The sequence below is a fragment of the Thamnophis elegans genome, chromosome 4 (assembly GCF_009769535.1).
Source record: "Thamnophis elegans isolate rThaEle1 chromosome 4, rThaEle1.pri, whole genome shotgun sequence".
NCBI classification, from domain to species: domain Eukaryota; kingdom Metazoa; phylum Chordata; class Lepidosauria; order Squamata; family Colubridae; genus Thamnophis; species Thamnophis elegans.
The window spans coordinates 140,905,329-140,922,820 of NC_045544.1; the positions used below are offsets into that span (position 1 = coordinate 140,905,329).

Here is a 17,492-nt window from a genome sequence, read left to right on the forward strand (position 1 = left end):
ATTTCCGTCGTCCTTAAAAAGTGGGTATCGCAGGGCGCTATAAATCCCAGATCCTAGTCCTAGGATGGTCAGACTAGATGACCCCTAAGGTCACTTCTGACTCCTGTTTTTCTCAGATTACAGATAGTTATTGACTTTCGACCACAACTGAGCCCAGAATGTATGTTGCTAAGTGAGGAATTTGTTAAGCAAATTTATTTGCCCCGTTTTGCAATTTTTTCCTTGCCATCGTTGTTAAGCGAATCGCTGCCGTTCTCCAATGGGCGTTAAGTGGATCTGGCTTCCCCATTGACTTTGGCTTGTCAGGAGGTCTCAAAAGGGGACCCCATAACTTTGGGATCGTCATAACTGTGAGTCATTTGTCAAGCATCCGCAACGGTCATAAGGGAGAAAAATGGTCACGAGTCACCGCTTCAGTGCTTTTGGAACTTTGAACCGTCACTAAATGAAGAGCTGTAAGTCAAGGACTGCCTGTACTGTCTAGGCCTGGCTGCCACCCATTGAAAAGCAGTACAGGTAGTCCTCAACCTATGACCACAATTGAACTCCAAATTTACGTGGTTAAGCAAGGCCCCATTTTTTCACCGTTCTTGCCACCGCCGTTAAGTGAAACGCTGCAGTTGTTAAGTGAGCCACACGGTTGTTAAGTGAATCTGACTTCCCCGTTGACTTTGCTTATTAGCAGGTCGCAAAAGGGGAACCATGTGACCCCGGGGACACTTCGACCGTCATAAGTGTGAGTCAGTTGTCAAGTATACAAATACAAAAATCATGCGACGATGGGGATATTGCAGCGGCCTTAAGTCCCTTTTTTCAAGCGCTGTTGCCACTTCAGTCACTAATGAGTAAGGTTGTAAGTCGAGGACTATCTGTATTTGTGGTGTGGCTGGCACAGTAGCCCCAGGCTGGTGTTCGGACTCCACTTTCCGGGCAGAAAAAGAAGATTTCTATAAGAAAATCCCCTTTCAAAACAGGTTTTAATATCTGAGCTGGGATTTGTGATGGTCCTACCTTAGCAGGGACAAAGAATTAGGGATAACACAACAAAATTGCACAAAAATTAGAAGTGAGAACCAGGAGTTCGGGCAAACACAGCAAAAATTAATCCTGTGGAACTCACCGCCACATGATGGAGCAGCCGAGGTGGGAACGGCAAACTGCATCCTTTGAAAGGATATTGGAGGTTTTATTTATTTATTGTTGGAAAAAGTTTTTTCGTTTTTATTTCTCTCGCATAACATTCACAAACATACAATCTCCTAACTCTCGTTAATCCAGTGTTTCTCAATCTTGGCGACTTTAAGTCCTGTGGACTTCAACTCCCAGAATCCTCCAGCACAGCTGTGCTGTGCTGGCTGGAGGATTCTGGGAGTTGAAGTCCACAGGACTTAAAGTCGCCAAGGTTGAGAAACACTGCGTTAATCATATTTCAATATTTTCAATATTTATAAGAGTTTTTCCTCCTCCTCAAGTTAAGGTTGCTTTCTCTACCATCCCTTCCACACGTCTCACTTTATAACAACCCTCCTCCTTCTTCTTCCTTCCCCTTTTCTCCTTCCCTCCCTTCTTCTTGGGGTCTCGGGGTGAGACCCCCTATGGAAGACCACCCCCAATTATTCCCCTTTTGAAACTTTGGCTGGATAGAAGGGAGGGGGGGTGGAGTGAAAGGGAGGAAGGGGAAAACTCTGGCGGACTATTTTTTGGCCCGTGGGAATTGGGGTCTCGGGACCCCCTGCGGAAGCCCCCCCCCATCCCAGGTGGAAAGTCATAGGGCGGACCCCCCAATTCTTCTCCTTCCCTCCCTCCCTTCTTCTCCTCTCCTTCCCTCCTGTCCTATGGGGATTTTAGAGAGGGGATTATCACGGGCCCCCACCAGGGCCTGGCTGGGGAGGGGGTGGGTGGGTGGATCAAGGGAGTGGATGTGTTGAGCCCCCTGCCCTTTGAGGCCCCTGCCAGGCGGGCATCCGCTAAGCCCTTTTGATTGATGGGCTTTGCAAAGTTTTCACACACCTCTCCCGAGCCAGGATTTCTCCCTTGGCCGTGATTGGAGCAGGAATGATGCTGCCTAAACCTTTTCGGGTTGCTGGGCTGTCGTGGCCATCAAACCTGGGGGCAGTGCCCGGTTGGCACTTGGGCCCTTCCCAAACCATTGCCAGTTTGCATAACCGTTGGTGAATTGAGTGAGGGGCTGTGCAATCATTTAATACCTGTGGGTTTCTAATTCCCAATCCACAATAGAGCTGAAAGGGACCTTGGAGGTCTTCTAGTCCAACCCACTTCTCAAGCAGGAGATGCTCTACAATTCCGGACAAATGGCTGTCCAGTCTCCTCTTGAAAACCTCCAGTGATGGAGCGGCCACAACTTCTGGTGGCAAGTTGTTCCACGGGTTAATTGTCCTCACCATCAGGAAGTTTCTCCTTAATTCCAAGTTGCTTCTCTCCTTGATTCTTTCTATTTCTATTTTATTTCTATTTATTGCCCTTCCTTCCTTCCTTCCTTCCTTCCTTCCTTCCTTCCTTCCTTCCTTCTTCCTTCCTTTCATTTCTCTTCCTTCCTTCTTGTCTTCCATCCTTCTTTCTTTCCTTCCTTCCTTCCTCCCTCCCTTCTTCCTTCCCTTCTTCCTTCCTTTGTTCCTTCCTTCTTTTCATTTCCCTTCCTTCCTTCTTGTCTTCCATCCTACCTTCTTTCTTTCCTTCCTTCCTCCCTCCTTCCCTTCTCCCTTCCTTCCTTCCTTTCATTTCCCTTCCTTCCTTCTTGTCTTCCATCCTTCTTTCTTTCCTTCCTCCCTCCCTCCTTCCCTTCTCCCTTCCTTCCTTCCTTTCATTTCCCTTCCTTCTTGTCTTCCATCCTTCTTTCTTTCCTTCCTTCCTCCCTCCCTTCTTCCTTCCCTTCTTCCTTCCTTTGTTCCTTCCTTCTTTTCATTTCCCTTCCTTCCTTCTTGTCTTCCATCCTACCTTCTTTCTTTCCTTCCTTCCTCCCTCCTTCCCTTCTCCCTTCCTTCCTTCCTTCCTTTCATTTCCCTTCCTTCCTTCTTGTCTTCCATCCTTCTTTCTTTCCTTCCTCCCTCCCTCCTTCCCTTCTCCCTTCCTTCCTTCCTTTCATTTCCCTTCCTTCTTGTCTTCCATCCTTCTTTCTTTCCTTCCTCCCTCCCTCCCTTCTTCCTTCCCTTCTTCCTTCCTTTGTTCCTTCCTTCTTTTCATTTCCCTTCCTTCCTTCTTGTCTACCATCCTACCTTCTTTCTTTCCTTCCTTCCTCCCTCCTTCCTTCCCTCCTTCCTTCCTTCTTTCCTCTTCATTTCCCTTCCTTCCCTCTTGTCTTCCATCCTTCCTTCCTTCCTCCCTCCCTCCCTCCCATCCATCCATAGAATAATAGAATAACAGACTTGGAAGGGATCTTTGAGGTCTTCTAGTCTAACCCTCTGCACAAGCAGGAGACCTTATACGTACCGTTTCGGATAAACGGCTGTCCATCCTCTTCCTAAAAAATGGATCCTCCCACAACTTCTAGTGGCAAGCAGGTCCACTGGTTAATTGTCCTCACTGCCTGGAAGTTTCTCTTTAATTCGCTTCTCTCCTTGATTAATTTCCATCCTTTGCTGCTTCTGCCTGCCTGCTGCTACGTTGGGGAACAAGTTGACTCCTAGAATTCCCCAGCCAGGCAGGAATTCTGGGAGTTGAAGTCCACAGATCTTAACATTTATGCCATTTTGCCCCCCTCTCTTGACCCATCGCTTGGGGCAGGAATGTGAAGCTGGAGAAACATCTCCTCAATCTTGGCTTCCAGGAACAGGAGCCTATCGTGTTCTGTTAGATGTTCTTCCCAATCCAACATTTCTCAGCCTCAGTCACGTGACGATGGGGGCGGACTTCAACTCCCAGGATTCCCCAGCCAGCTCTGGAATTCTGGGAGTTGAAGTCCACAAGTCTTTAATAGCTTCAAGGCAGGGCACCCTTGAGTTCAGTAGCAGGGTCCCCAAAGCAAAGAGGAATAACCTTCCTAATCTGGAACTCACTTGCCGGGGCCCAAAAGATATAAAGGAAATAAAGGAGCAGCTTTAGAGGAAAACCGAGACGGCAGAGGACGAAAACTGCAGCTTTGGAGACTGGAAACCGGGGAGGAAAGAAAAGTGGAAAGGAGAGCAGATTTAATCAACCTGGCATCCTCTGATCATCTTCATTTTACGACCCCGCAATCCCTTTGTCAGGTGGAGGCTGGGCAACTGAACAGAGCTGAGTGTTTTAATGGCCGGATGCCTTTCCCTGTTGCCAATGGGGAGTTTTGTTCGGCAGATCTATTCTCATTATGCCCAGAGAGAGAAATATCGGCCTCTACCTAGGATCATTCTGACATTCTTTGAATGCATGCCCAAAATTGTGACTTGTCCACCTAGGCGCTGCGGTGGTCCAGCTGCCTGGCTCATCTTACTGTCTCTCTCTCTCTCTCCCCCCCCCCCCCAGCACCCGCCCACATCCCACGCCATGAGTCGCCGGGTGGTTCGGCAAAGCAAGTTCCGGCATGTCTTCGGACAGCCGGTCAAAGCTGACCAGATGTATGAGGACATCCGAGTCTCCAAGGTGACGTGGGACAGCTCCTTTTGTGCCGTCAACCCCAAGTTCCTAGCCATCATCGTGGAATCGGGAGGAGGCGGGGCCTTCATGGTACTGCCCCTGAGCAAGGTAGGTGGGCTTGAGGAGGGGCAGGGAGTCATCCCCATGGGGAGGGGGCATCCATTGAGGGCCCCCAAGCTTTTGATTTTTGCCCTCGAGGCGCTCCATAGCTATTCACGACAACCCTGCGAGGGAGGTTATCCCCAAAAAAAATCTATCGGAAAGTGAGAGGAAAGAAAAATACATATAAAAAGAAGAAGAAGAGGAGGAGGAAAAGAAAGTAGGAACAGGGGATTAGTAAAATAAAGTGAAATATGTTAATCCTGGTGATGGTATGTAGCTAATTAGGATGTGATTGAACTAGACTGATATTATTAATTGTGCAAATTATTAAGTAAAATGTTGATTATACACAATACTGAACTTGAAGAGATATGTTACCTATGGAAAATAAATGGAAATGAAATGATCAATTTCATTTATTTCTAAAAGGATGAAGATGACAAGCTGTATGTATGTATTTATGTACTGGTATGTATGTACTGGTATGCATGTATGTATGTATGTACTGGTATGTGTATATGTACTGGTATGTATGTATGTATGTACATGTATGTATGTATGTATGTACTGGTATGTGTATATGTACTGGTATTTATGTATGTATGTACATGTATGTATGTATGTATGTACTGGTATGTATGTATGTGTGTACTGGTATGTATGTATGTATGTGTATATCTGTATATATCTATATCTCTCTCTCTATATATATATATATGTATGTAAGTCTTTGGTTATTCGGGTTTTCTCCCGCGTAAAATTGGAGATGTCTTAGCGACATTTCGACGAAGTCTCATTCGTCATCTTCAGGCTTCGTGCTTCCAGGAGCAATATATGTATATATATTGCAGGAGCCGAGGTGGCGCAGTGGTTAAATGCAGCACTGCAGGCTACTTCAGCTGACTGCAGTTCTGCAGTTCGGCTGTTCAAATCTCACTGGCTCAGGGTTGACTCAGCCTTCCATCCTTCGAGGTGGGTGAAATGAGGACCTGGATTGTTGTTGGGGGCAATATGCCGACTCTGTAAACCGCTTAGAGAGGGCTGAAAGCCCTATGAAGCGGTATATAAGTCTATCTGCTATTGCTATCTATCTATCTATCTATCTATCTATCTATCTATCTATCTGTCTGTCTGTCTGTCTGTCTGTCTGTCTGTCTGTCTGTCTGTCTGTCTGTCTGTCTATCTAATCTTCTTATCCTATCTATCAGCCATCTGTCTTTCTCTGTCTCTCTACCTATCATCCATCATCTATCTATCTATCTATCTATCTATCTATCTATCTATCTATCTATCAATCATCTATCTATCTATCTGGGTGAAATGAGGACCCAGACTGTGGGGGCAATATGCCGACTCTGTAAACCGCTTAGAGAGGGCTGAAAGCCCTATGAAGCGGTATATAAGTCTATCTGCTATTGCTATTGCTATTGCTATGTATGTATGTATGTATGTGTATATATGTATGTATATATCTATCTATATATCTATCTCTATATGTATGTGTGTATGTGTATGTATGTATATATCCATTTCTCTCTCTCTCTCTCTCTTTCTCTCTCTCTCTCTCTCTCTCTATATATATATATATATATATATGTGTGTGTGTGTGTGTATGTATGTGTATATTTATCTATATCTATACATCTATTATATCTCTCTTTTTCTATATATATATATATATGTATGTGTGTGTGTGTGTATGTGTATGTATGTGTATCTCTCTATATATATATGTATGTATGTATGTATGTATATCTATCTATCTATCTATCTGTAAGTATGTATGTATGTATATGTGTGTGGGTGGGTGTGGGTGTGGGTGTGGATGTGTATATGATTTAAAATTGGAAAATATGGGAAGAAAATAATACGGCTAAAATGGGAAATGGAAATACAGTGTAATATGAATTATGTATATATGAAAATGTTAAAGGGAGTAACCGGAGAACACTCTTGTTTACAAAAGAAATTTAAATATGTAACAAAAAATTAAAAAAAAACTTTGCTTTTTTTAAAAAAAAAAAACCATCCCTGCGAGGGAGAGAATCCCCTTGGCCTATAGCTGGCAAACCTATGGCACGCTTGCCAGAAGTGCCAGACAGAGCCATCTCTCCAGGCATGCCAGCCGTTGCTCAATGCTCTTCCAGTTGGTCTTTGTGTGTGAGGGAAACCATGATTTGAGCTCTTAACACGATCAACAGCCAACTTTTGAGAAGGACGCAGAGAAAGGGACGAAGGAGAGAAGTAAGGATGTTCAGGGAATGAGAAATGGAGGGGCTAGGAGGAGGGATGGGAAGGGGTCAAGCTTGGGTGCATTTAATCTTGGGAAAAGGAGGATGGAAGGGGAGATGGACAGGACTTGGTCAACCGCTGAAGGACGTCAACGGAAGAAGGATGACTCATACCTTTCTCTTCTTTGGCTCCAGTGTCCGAGATGAGGGTTAATGGATTGGATTAAGATAATGTTTCTCGACCTCAGCACCTTGACGATGGGTTCGTTAACCGGATTCGGTTTTTTATTCTGGGCAAGGAAGGTGGTTTTTGGGGTTCCTTTTCTGGAGGGGTTTGAAGGCCCCCCAAAGGGTTCGACCAAAACCAAAGCCAACTTTGTCTACTTTCAGGAATGGGAGCCCATCATGTTCTGGTATCCTCACCACTTGGATGGTCTTCCTTAATCCAATGTCTTTCAACTTCAGGAACTTGACAGTGGTTGGACTTCAATTCCCAGAATTCTGGGAGTTGAAGTCCACTCCTTGTCAAATTGCTGAGGTTGAAAAACATCATCTTAAGCCAATCCATCATCCCACATCTTGAAAAGCCAAAGACATGACTCATCCTTCTTCCGTTGACGTCCTTCAGCTGTTGACCAAGTCCTTCCAGCTCCCCTTCCGTCATCTTTTCTCAATAAATGTACCCATTTCCACTCCTTCCCATTCCTCCTCCTCGCCTTCATTTCTCATCCTCCTGAATATCCTTGATACTCTCCTTCATCCCTTTCTCTGTGTCCCTCTCAAAAGTTGGCTCGCAAGATCGAGATGAACCCAACGGAACAATGAATGAGAACATTCTCCGTTCAGTCGTGACCTATTCTTGGCAATTCTCTCCGGCCAAGACTTTCCGCGTCTTCTGAACTTACACTATGAGTAAATAGTCTCCCCTAATTAGGGGACGTGATGGAAAACACCCCAAACTGCAGGAGATCGAATCATTTCTTTTGGCCGGTGACATTAAGCCCACTCTCTCTTACACAGCACAGAACAAAGGGAAGGATTTCCTCACAACCTTGTGCAAAGTTGGTGTGAGTGTGTGCATGCACGCCCGTGTAACAGACTCCAGCCAGGAGTGAGAAATCGGTTTGCAACTGATGAGGAAATGGAATTAACAGCGAGGAGAAGTGAGTTCCCTTGAAAAGGAAGAGAAAATGCTACAATTGAAATGTGGATTTGTTCCTTTGACGCACAAAGGGGCCGGACCTCAGTGTTATTTGCACAAGCTGATCCCTGCAAAAAAAGAAAAAGCAGGCCTAAGAGAGTAGAACAGAACAGAGTTGGAAGGGACCTTGGAGGTCTTCTAGTCCACCCCCTGCTCAAGCAGGAGAACCTAGACCAGTGTTTCTCAACCTTGGCAACTTGAAGTCCTGTGGACTTCAACTCCCAGAATCCCCCAGCCAGCATAGCATAGCTGGCTGGTGAATTCTGGGAGTTGAAGTCCACAGGACTTCAAGTTGCCAAGGTTGAGAAACACTGCCCTAGACTATTTCAGTCAAATGACTGTCTGATCTCTTCTGGAAAGCCTCCAGTGATGGGACACCAACAACCCCTTCTGGCCAGCTGTTCCACTGATTAACTGTGTTCACTGTTAGGAAGTTTCCTCTTAATTCCAGATTGCTTCTCTCCTCAATTAGTTTCCATCTGTTTTCCTTCCTTCCTTCCTTCGTTCCTTCCTTCCTTCCTTCCTTCCTTCCTTCCTTCCTTCCTGCCTGCCTGCCTGCCTGCCTGCCTGCCTGCCTGCCAGCCAGCCAGCCAGCCAGCCAGCTAGCCAGCCAGCCAGCCATCGAATTACAGTGCTGGCAGGGGCCTTGGAGGTCATCTAGCCCAACCCTCTGCTCAGGCAGGAGACCCCGGACAATTTCAGACAGATGACTATCCAATCTCTTCTTAAAAACCTCCAGTGTTGGAGCACCCACAACTTCTGGTGGCAAGCAGTTCCCCGGGTTGAATTAACGTTTTGGAAATGTGGGTTACTCTTTAGAATTCCATAGAAATTTAGGGCGGGTCAAAATATATGCAGGTCATCCTCGACTTAACAACCACATTGGAGACCAGAATTTCCACTGCTAAGCAAGCGCGTTGTTAAGTGAGCCATACCCGATTTGACAACCACCTTTGCCATGATTCTTAAGCCCCATCACTTGGTTGTTAAGTAAGTCACATGGTCATTATGCAAATCCAACTTGATTTTGTTTATTGGAAGCGTTGAGAAGGTCAGAGGGATCACGTGACCATGGGGTGCTGCAAATTTTGTCAGCGCCGGCCGTGGGTCACTTTTTGTTGTTGTTGCTTTGCAATTTTGAACCACCGGTAAACAAATGGACGTAAGTCGAGGACTACCTGTGCTGGGTAAACTACAAGCAATTCATGGAACATCAGAAAGATTACAAAGGTTCAAATACGCCTTGCAAATTCCATCACAATGGAAGTCAACAGAACAACAGATTAACAGAGTTGGAAGGGACCTTGTAGGTCATCTAGCCCAACCCCCTGCCCAAGCAGGAGACCCTACACCATTTCTGACCAATGGCAGCCATGTCTCTTCTTGGAAGCCTCCAGGGATGAAGCTCCCACAACTTCCAAAGGCAACTTCTGTTCCATTTTCTGTTCTCACTGTCAGAAAATTCCTCCTTATTTCCAGGTTGAATCTCTCCTTGGTCAGTTTCCATCCATTCTTCCTTCTCTGGCCTTTGGGTGCTTTGGAGAATAGCTGGACCCCCTTCCTCCTCTCTGGGGCAGCCCCTCAAATACTGGAATGCTACTCTTGTGTCTCCCCTGGTCCTTCTCTTCTCTACATTGGCCATACACAGATCCTGCAACTGTTCTTCAATATGTTTTAGTCTCCAGGCCTTTAATCATCTTCTTTGCTCCTCTTTGCACTTTTCCCAAAGTCTCTTTATTCAGATTAACGGAGTTGGAAGGCACCTTGGAGGCCATCTAGTCCAACCCCCCTGGCCCCAGTCTCTTCTTGAAAGCCTCCAGGGATGAAGCTGCCACAACTTCCGAAGGCAACTTCTGTTCCATTGGCTGATTGTTCTCACGGTCAGGAAATTCCTCCTTATTTCCAGGTTGAATCTCTCCTTGATCAGTTTCCATCCATTCTTCCTTCTCTGGCCTTCGGGTGCTTTGGAGAATAGCTTGACCCCCTTCCTCCTCTCTGGGGCAGCCCCTCAAATACTGGAAGATGCTCTCCTGTCTCCCCTGGTCCTTCCCATCCCTAGACTAGCCAGGCCTCGTTCCTGCAACCGTTCTTCGTATGTTTTGGCCTCCAGTCCCTTTATCATCCTGGTTGATCTTCTCTGCATTCTTTCCAGAGTCTCCACATCTTTTTATAGCGTGGGGACCAAAACTGGATGCATTACTCTAGGTGTGGCCTTACTAAGGCTTTGCAGAGCAGTATTAGTACCTCCCTTGATCTTGATTGCATCCCTCTGTCATTCAAACTTTTTCTCCTGTTTTTATTTGACGTCTAAAAACTCCCAGATACACATGAAGGAAGAGCCACAGAAGGCCACTACAACTTTCTCCAGCCACCAGATGTGGAATTGAACCCACAATTATGTAGGAGGAACAACCCATTATGAACGATCAAGAGAGGGGACATTAGTAGTCTTTAAAAACAAGGCTAAATCAAGAATCGTGGACGATCCTCAACTTAACAACTGTAATTCGGCTCAAGATTTCAGGTTTTGCCCCGTTTTATGACTTTTTTGCCACCGTCGTTAAGTGAATCACCGCAGTTGTTAAGTGAGCCACACGGTGTTTAAGTGATTCTGGCTTCGCCCGTTGACTTTTCCTGGCCAGAAGGTCGCAAAAGGGGATAGCGTGACTCCAGAATACTGTGACCCTCATAAATATGAGTCAGTTGCGAAGCGTCCGGATTTTGACTGTAGAGATGCGGCCGTCGTCGTAAATGTGAAAAACCGGACAGAAATCGCTTTTTTTTCCCGTCGCTGTTGAAATTTTGAGCAGCCACTAAGCAGGCAGTTGTAAGTAGAGGACTCTCTGTACAATATTTTTCTTGATTTATCCTAAAATTGCCGCCGTTGTTGGCTCACATTCAGTTTGCAATCCACTGCTATTCCCGAGCCCTGTTTTGCATCCCTCCTTCAGCCTCAACCCGGGCTTTGGATCTGCTCCGAAGAGGCTTTTCTCAAGAGGCAACTGGACTTTCTGGTTGTTTCTTTTGAAGACGTTTCTCTTCTCATCCCAGAAGCTTCTTCAGCTCTGACCGGATGGAGGGGAAGAGAAGGATTGATGCTCCTTGCAGACAGCTGGTCATTTGCATCCTTTTAGAGGGTCGTTGAGGCCACTTGGAGGTTTCTCTGTGTCCTCAGGGCCACCCAAGTGGTGCAAATGGTTCCTGTGGTCTGCAATTTCTTTCCCTCTGGAAATCCATTCCTTCTCCCACACCTGAATCCTCTGGAAATCCATTCCTTCTCCCACACCTGAATCCTCTGGAAATCCATTCCTCCCACACCTGAATCCTCTGGAAATCCAATCCATCGGAATAGATTTCAAGAGGGGGGAAAAATGCAGACTACGGGAAGCAGGAGCTCCAACTCAGGAAACTAATTATAGGTATGGAAATTTCACTCGTCCCAAAGGGGCTTTTATCCAGGAGTCAACTGGAGTTTCTTGGTTTTTCTTTAAAGGTGTTTCAGTTCTCATCCCAGAAGCTTCTTCAGCTCTGACTGGATGGTGGGGAAGGGAAGGATTGATGCTCCTTGCAGACAGCTGGTCATTTGCATCTTTTGAGAGGGTCATTGAGGCCACTTGGAGGTTTCTCTGTGTCCTCAAAGTCACCTGAGTGGGGCAAATGGGTGTGGAGCCTTCTTGGAAGGGCTGGAAGGACTCCTGTGTTGTAGAAGGTTCCATTTGCACCAAAGCCCACGCAGTCTTTTTCCTCCTCCTCCTCCTCCTCCTCCTCCTCCTCCTCCTCCTCCTCCTCCTCCTCCTCCTCCTCCTCCCCCCTACACACTCCCTCCCTTCTAGCACTGGTGATGTTCCCTAGTTGGGTCATGAAATGTCTGCAAGGAACCCACCCAACTCAGAGAGCACCAAGGACCCCACAGTCCTCCTCCTCCTCCTGCACCACCTCGTCTTCCTCCTTTTCCTCCTCTGCCTCTTCCTCCTCTTCCTTCACCTCCTCTTTTTCCCCCTCTTCTTCTTCCTCCTCTTCCTCCTCCTCTTCCTCCACCTTTTCCCCCCACTTTTCCCCCTCTTCCTCCTCCTCTTCCTCCACCTCCTCTTTTTCCCCTCTTCCCCCTCCTCTTCCTCCACCCCCTCTTTTCCCCCTCTTCCTCCTCCTCCTCTTCCTCCTCTTCCTCCTCTCTTCCTCCACCTCCTCTTTTTTCCCTCTTCCTCTTCCTCCTCTTCCTCCTCTTCCACCTCCTCTTCCTCCTCTTCCTCCCCCTCTTCCTCCACCTCCTCTTTTTCCCCTCTTCCTCCTCTTCCTCCCCCTCTTCCTTCACCTTTTTTCCCTCTTCCTCCTCCTCCTCTTCCTCCACCTCCTCTTTTCCCACTCTTCCTCCTCCTCCTCTTCCTCCTCTTCCTCCTCCTCTTCCTCCACCTCCTCCAAACCCACATAATTTTAACCTCAGAATGTCCACCGTGGACCTCACCCCATTCCTAAGAGATCCTTAAAGGGGGCGTGCATAAGTGCACCAGCGTGCCTGCCGTCCCCATTTATTTATTTCGTTCATATCCATGTTTATATTTATACCTGCTATCTTGTACATACAATAATACAATACAATGCAATAGCAGAGTTGGAAGGGACCTTGGAGGTCTTCTAGTCCAACCCCCTGCCTAGGCAGGAAACCCTATACCGTTTCAGACAAATGGCTATCCAGCATCTTCTTAAAGACTTCCAGTGTTGGGGCATTCACAACTTCTGGAGGCAACTTCTGTTCCACTGATTAATTGTTCTAACTGTCAGGAAATTTCTCCTTAGTTCTAAATTGCTTCTCTCCTTGATTAGTTTCCACCCATTGCTTCTTGTTCTGCCCTCAGGTGCCTTGGAGAATAGCTTGACTCCCTCTTCTTTGTGGAAGCCCCTGAGATATTGGAAGACTGCTATCATGTCTACCCGGGTCCTTCTTTCCATTAAACTAGACCTACCCAGTTCCTGCAACCGTTCTTCATATGTTTTAGCCTCCTAATCCTCTTTCTTGCTCTTCCCTGCACTCTTTCTTTTACAATACAATAGCAGAGTCGGAAGGGACCTTGGAGGTCTTCTAGTCCAACCCCCTGCCTAGGCAGGAACCCCTATACCGTTCCAGACAAATGGTTATCCAACAACTGCTTAAAGACTTCCAGTGTTGGGGCATTCACAACTTCTGAGGCAACTTCTGTTCCACTGATTAATTGTTCTCACTGTCAGGAAATTCCTCCTCAGTTCTAAGTTGCTTCTCTCCTTGATTAGTTTCCACCCATTGCTTCTTGTTCTGCCCTCAGGTGCCTTGGAGAATAGCTGGACCCCCTTCCTCCTCTCTGGGGCAGCCCCTCAAATACTGGAAGATGTCCTCCTATCTCCCCTGGTCCTTCTTTTCATTAAACTAGACATACCCAGTTCCTGCAACCGTTCTTCATATGTTTTAGTCTCCAGTCCCCTAATCCTCTTTCTTGCTCTTCTCTGCACTCTTTCTAGAGTCTCCGCATCTTTTCTACATTGTGGCGACCAAAATTGAATGCAAATATTCCAAGTGTGGCCTTACCAAGGCCTTGTAAAGTGGGATTAACCCTTCACCTGATCTTGATTCTCTCCCTCTGTTGATGCAGCCTAGAACTGTGTTGGCTTTTTTGGCAGCTGTTGCACACGGCTGGCTCCTATTTAAATGGCTGTCCACTAGGACTCCAAGATTCCTCTCACAGTTACTGCTATTGAGGAAGGCACCACCTATACTGAACCTGTGCATTTCGTTTTTCTTGCCTAAATGTAGAACTTTATTTTTCTCACCCTTGAATTTCATTGAGTTAGATAGTGGCCAATGTCTGATATATATATAATGTGGCTTCCAGGCAGAGGAGCTGCATTTGAGAATGTTTTGCCAATTTGTGAATTTCTCTCCTCCCCTCGCTGACGTCCTCCCTTCTCTTTCCTCTTCCCTCCTCAGGCAGATGCCCTCTAAGTGCCCCCTTCTCTCTCTCTCTCTCTCTTTCCCCCCCCCCCTGCCCTTCCTGTCCCGGGCCAGCCAGCCAGCCCGAGAGATGGACTGGAGCAGTTGTCCGGCTGAGTCACAATAATAAGTGACTCACTTTGGGAACAAAGAGGAGGTCAAGCGGAGAAGGGGGGGCGGTTTTTCCACGGCTCAAATTTCCCTGGGCTGGGGGGGGGGCAGCAAGGTGGCCCCGCTCAAGGTCAGGGTGCCTAGAGGAGAACGTCGACACCCAGCGGGCATCTGCGTGGAAACGGGTGTGTGTGTGTTGCAATTGCTCACCCAGGTGTGTGCCATGCACGTTTTCTCATTGGGCTGCCTGTGGTCGTAAGTCGAGAGCAGGTACTCCTCGACTTACAACCACAACTAAGCCCCACCGTTTCTGTGGCCGAGCGAGTGTTTTGTCCCGTTTGATGACTTTTCTCGCCACAGCCGTTAAGTGAACCTCTGCCGTTGTTAAGGGCCGTTAAGCGAATCGGGCTTCTTCCGGCAATTTGGCTTGCCGGAAGGTCGCAAAAAAGGGGACCCCGGCCGGGATGCTGCGACCGTCATAAGTACGAGTCGGTGGCCCAACGGCTGGATTTTGATGGTGGGGAGGTGCGACGGGCGTAAGTGTGGGAAACGGCCCTACGACAGATTGTCCAGCGCTGTTGTAACTCTGGAGGGTTCCGGTTGTGAAGCAGAGGGGCCGGAGGGCCGGGGGGGCAAAGCTTGGCATTTTGGCTTTGCCAATTTTGACTTGACATTATGGGGTGTTTTCTTCCTTCGGCTGTTTTCCTTCGGCTCAGGATCCCTTTGAAAGGGAGCCTGTGAGGCCAACGTCCAGGATGCCTTTCTCTCCACAATGGATCAAGCTCAGGGGTTGCATTGCCTCCCCCCCCACAATGACTTCTGACCTTTGTGGCCTCTCTGCTTTCGATTCCCCTTCCTCCTCCTCCTCCTCCTCCTCCTCCTCCTCCTCCTCCTCCTCCTCCTCCTCCTCCTCCTCCTCCTCCTCCTCCTCCTCCTTTCTCCCTACAATCTCCACTTCCTTCCAGCACTGATGATGTTCCCTAGGTGGGTCATGAAATGCCTGCAAGAAAACCGCCAACTTTAGAGAGCACCAAGGACCCCACAGTCCCCCTCCTCCTTCTCCTCCTCCTTCTCCTCCTCCTTCTCCTCCTCCTCCTCCTCCTCCTCCTCTCCACAACTCCTCATCCCTTCTAGCAGGGATGCCATTACCTAGTTGGGTCATGAAACGTCTGCAAGAAAACCACCAGGCTCAGAGGGCACCAGGGACCCCACAGTCCTCCTCCTCCTCCTCCTCCTCCTCCTCCTCCTTCCTTCTAGCACTGATGATGTTACCTAGTAGGGTAATGAAATATCTGCAACAACCAAGCTCAGAGAGCACCAAGGCCCCCACAATCCTCATCTTTTTCCACCCCGTTGTTTCTCCTCCTCCTTTTCTATCTTCTTCTTCTCCTCTTCCTCTCCTCCCTTCTTTTCTCCTTTCCTCCCTCCCTCCTTCTTCTCCTTTCCTTTCCCTCCGGTCCCCTCCCCTCCCCTCTGCTTTCTCTTTTTATCTTCCTTTTTCCTTCACCCTTCCTCCTCCTTTCCTTTTGTTCCCCTTCCTTTCCCCTTTTCCCTCCCCTCCCTTTCCCTTCCTTTCCTTTTTCCTTTCCCCTTCCCTTTTCCTTCTCCTCTCCTTTTCTTCCCCTTTCCTTCAATTCTCTTTCCCCTTCTTCCTCTTCCTCCTTCTTCTTTCCTTCTCCTCTCCGTTCTCTTTTTATCTACCTTTTTCCTTCACCCTTCCTCCTCCTTTCCTTTTGTTCCCCTTCCTTTCCCCTTTTCCCTCCCTTCCCCTTCCTTTCCCTTCCTTTCCTTTCATTTTCCCTTCTCCTCTCTTTTTCTTCCCCTTTCCTTCACTTCCCCTCCTCTTCCTCCTTCTTCTCCTTTCCTTCTCTCTTTTCCTCTCCTCTCCTTTCTCTTTTTATCAGATGGTAGGAAGAAAACCTGAAGCAACAGAGGAGGAAACATCTCCTCTCAAAGTCACCCAGCCTAAAAGTTTGACGTTTCAAAAAAAAACCCCAGCTCTCGCTCTTTAAATGAGACCCAAACGCTCCGATGCCCAGGGCCGGATCAGGATGTTCTTGCCCTGCCAGGCGCGCCTGGGAGTTGAAGCTCAGGAACTACCGTTTATTCCTATCCTGAAGCGGAGCGAAGAGCGTGACGGGGCTGCCAAAAACGGCCCCGATGATTTGGGGCTGGGTTAATGGAGCCGTAACAGTCAGACAATGACAAATAATTGTTCTGTTTTCTTTGTCCTTGGCAAAACGGACGAGTGATAAAACGCACCTTGTCTGGACCGCAAAATCGGGGTGGGGTGGGGGGCTCCCAGTGGATCCTGGTGGGGGGCTCTAAGCTTACTTGGTTTTATTTATTGCAGGGGTGTCCAAACTTGGGAACTTTTAAAGACTTGTGGACTTCAACTCCCAGAATTCCCCAGCCAGCCAAAATGGCTGGCTGGGGAATTCTGGGAGTTGAAGTCCACAAGTCTTAAAGTTCCCAAGTTTGGAGACTCCTGAGTTATTGGTATCCTGCCTTTATTATTTTTTTACGAAGAACTCAAGCGAGAAACGTGTCCAATACTCCCCCCCCCCCGTTTTTAGCGCAACAACAACCCTGTGAGGTGGGCTGGGCTGAAAAAGTAGCCCAAAGTTACCCAGCTGGCTTTCAGGCCTAAGGCAGGAGTAGAACTCTCCGTCTCCTGGTGATTGGCCCAAAGTCACCCACATGGCTTTCAGGCCTAAGGCAGGACTAGAACTCCTCGTCTCCTGGTGATTGGCCCAAAGTCACCCAGCCGGCTTTCATGCCTAAGATAGAACTAGAACTCACCGTCTCCTGGTGATTGGTCCATGCCTAAGATAGAACTAGAACTCACTGTCTCCTGGTGATTGGCCCAAAGTCATCCAGTTGGATTTCATGCATAATGTGAGACTAGAACTCCCAATCTCCTGGTGATTGGCCCAGAGTCACCCAGCTGGCTTTCAGGCCTAAGGCAGGACTAGAACGCACAACCCCAGGCTGGGATCTCCCTCTGGCCCTTGGCATGGGTGGCATGTAAGTTTAACAAGTAAACGAAATCCCCTCCTTCTCCCTGTCTGTTGGCAGATGGGCCGCGTGGACAAGAACGTCCCTCTGGTGACTGGACATTCGGCCCCCGTGCTGGATATCGACTGGTGCCCCCACAACGACAACGTCATTGCCAGCGCATCGGAAGACACAACCATCATGGTAAGCAACGGTGCCAGCAGGATGTCACCGCCCTTCAGAGCTTTTGCACGTGGGTCGTCCTCGACGTACGACCACAATATCTATTTTTAGTCATTGTCATAAGTTGAGTCATCGTGGG

General features: G+C 47.8%; 1 protein-coding gene across 2 annotated transcripts in view; it reads left to right on the forward strand.

The window, feature by feature from the left end:
* Nucleotides 1–4,461: 4,461 nt before the first annotated feature.
* CORO6 (coronin 6) overlaps nt 4,462–17,492 on the forward strand; it is a 40,482-nt gene continuing 27,451 nt past the window's right edge. For both annotated transcript variants that reach the window (XM_032217024.1, XM_032217025.1), the window contains exons 1-2: nt 4,462–4,677; nt 17,252–17,374. In XM_032217024.1, coding sequence (XP_032072915.1) covers nt 4,480–4,677; nt 17,252–17,374 — 321 coding nt within the window. In that variant the 5' untranslated portion in view covers nt 4,462–4,479. The remainder of the gene's footprint in view (nt 4,678–17,251; nt 17,375–17,492) is intronic.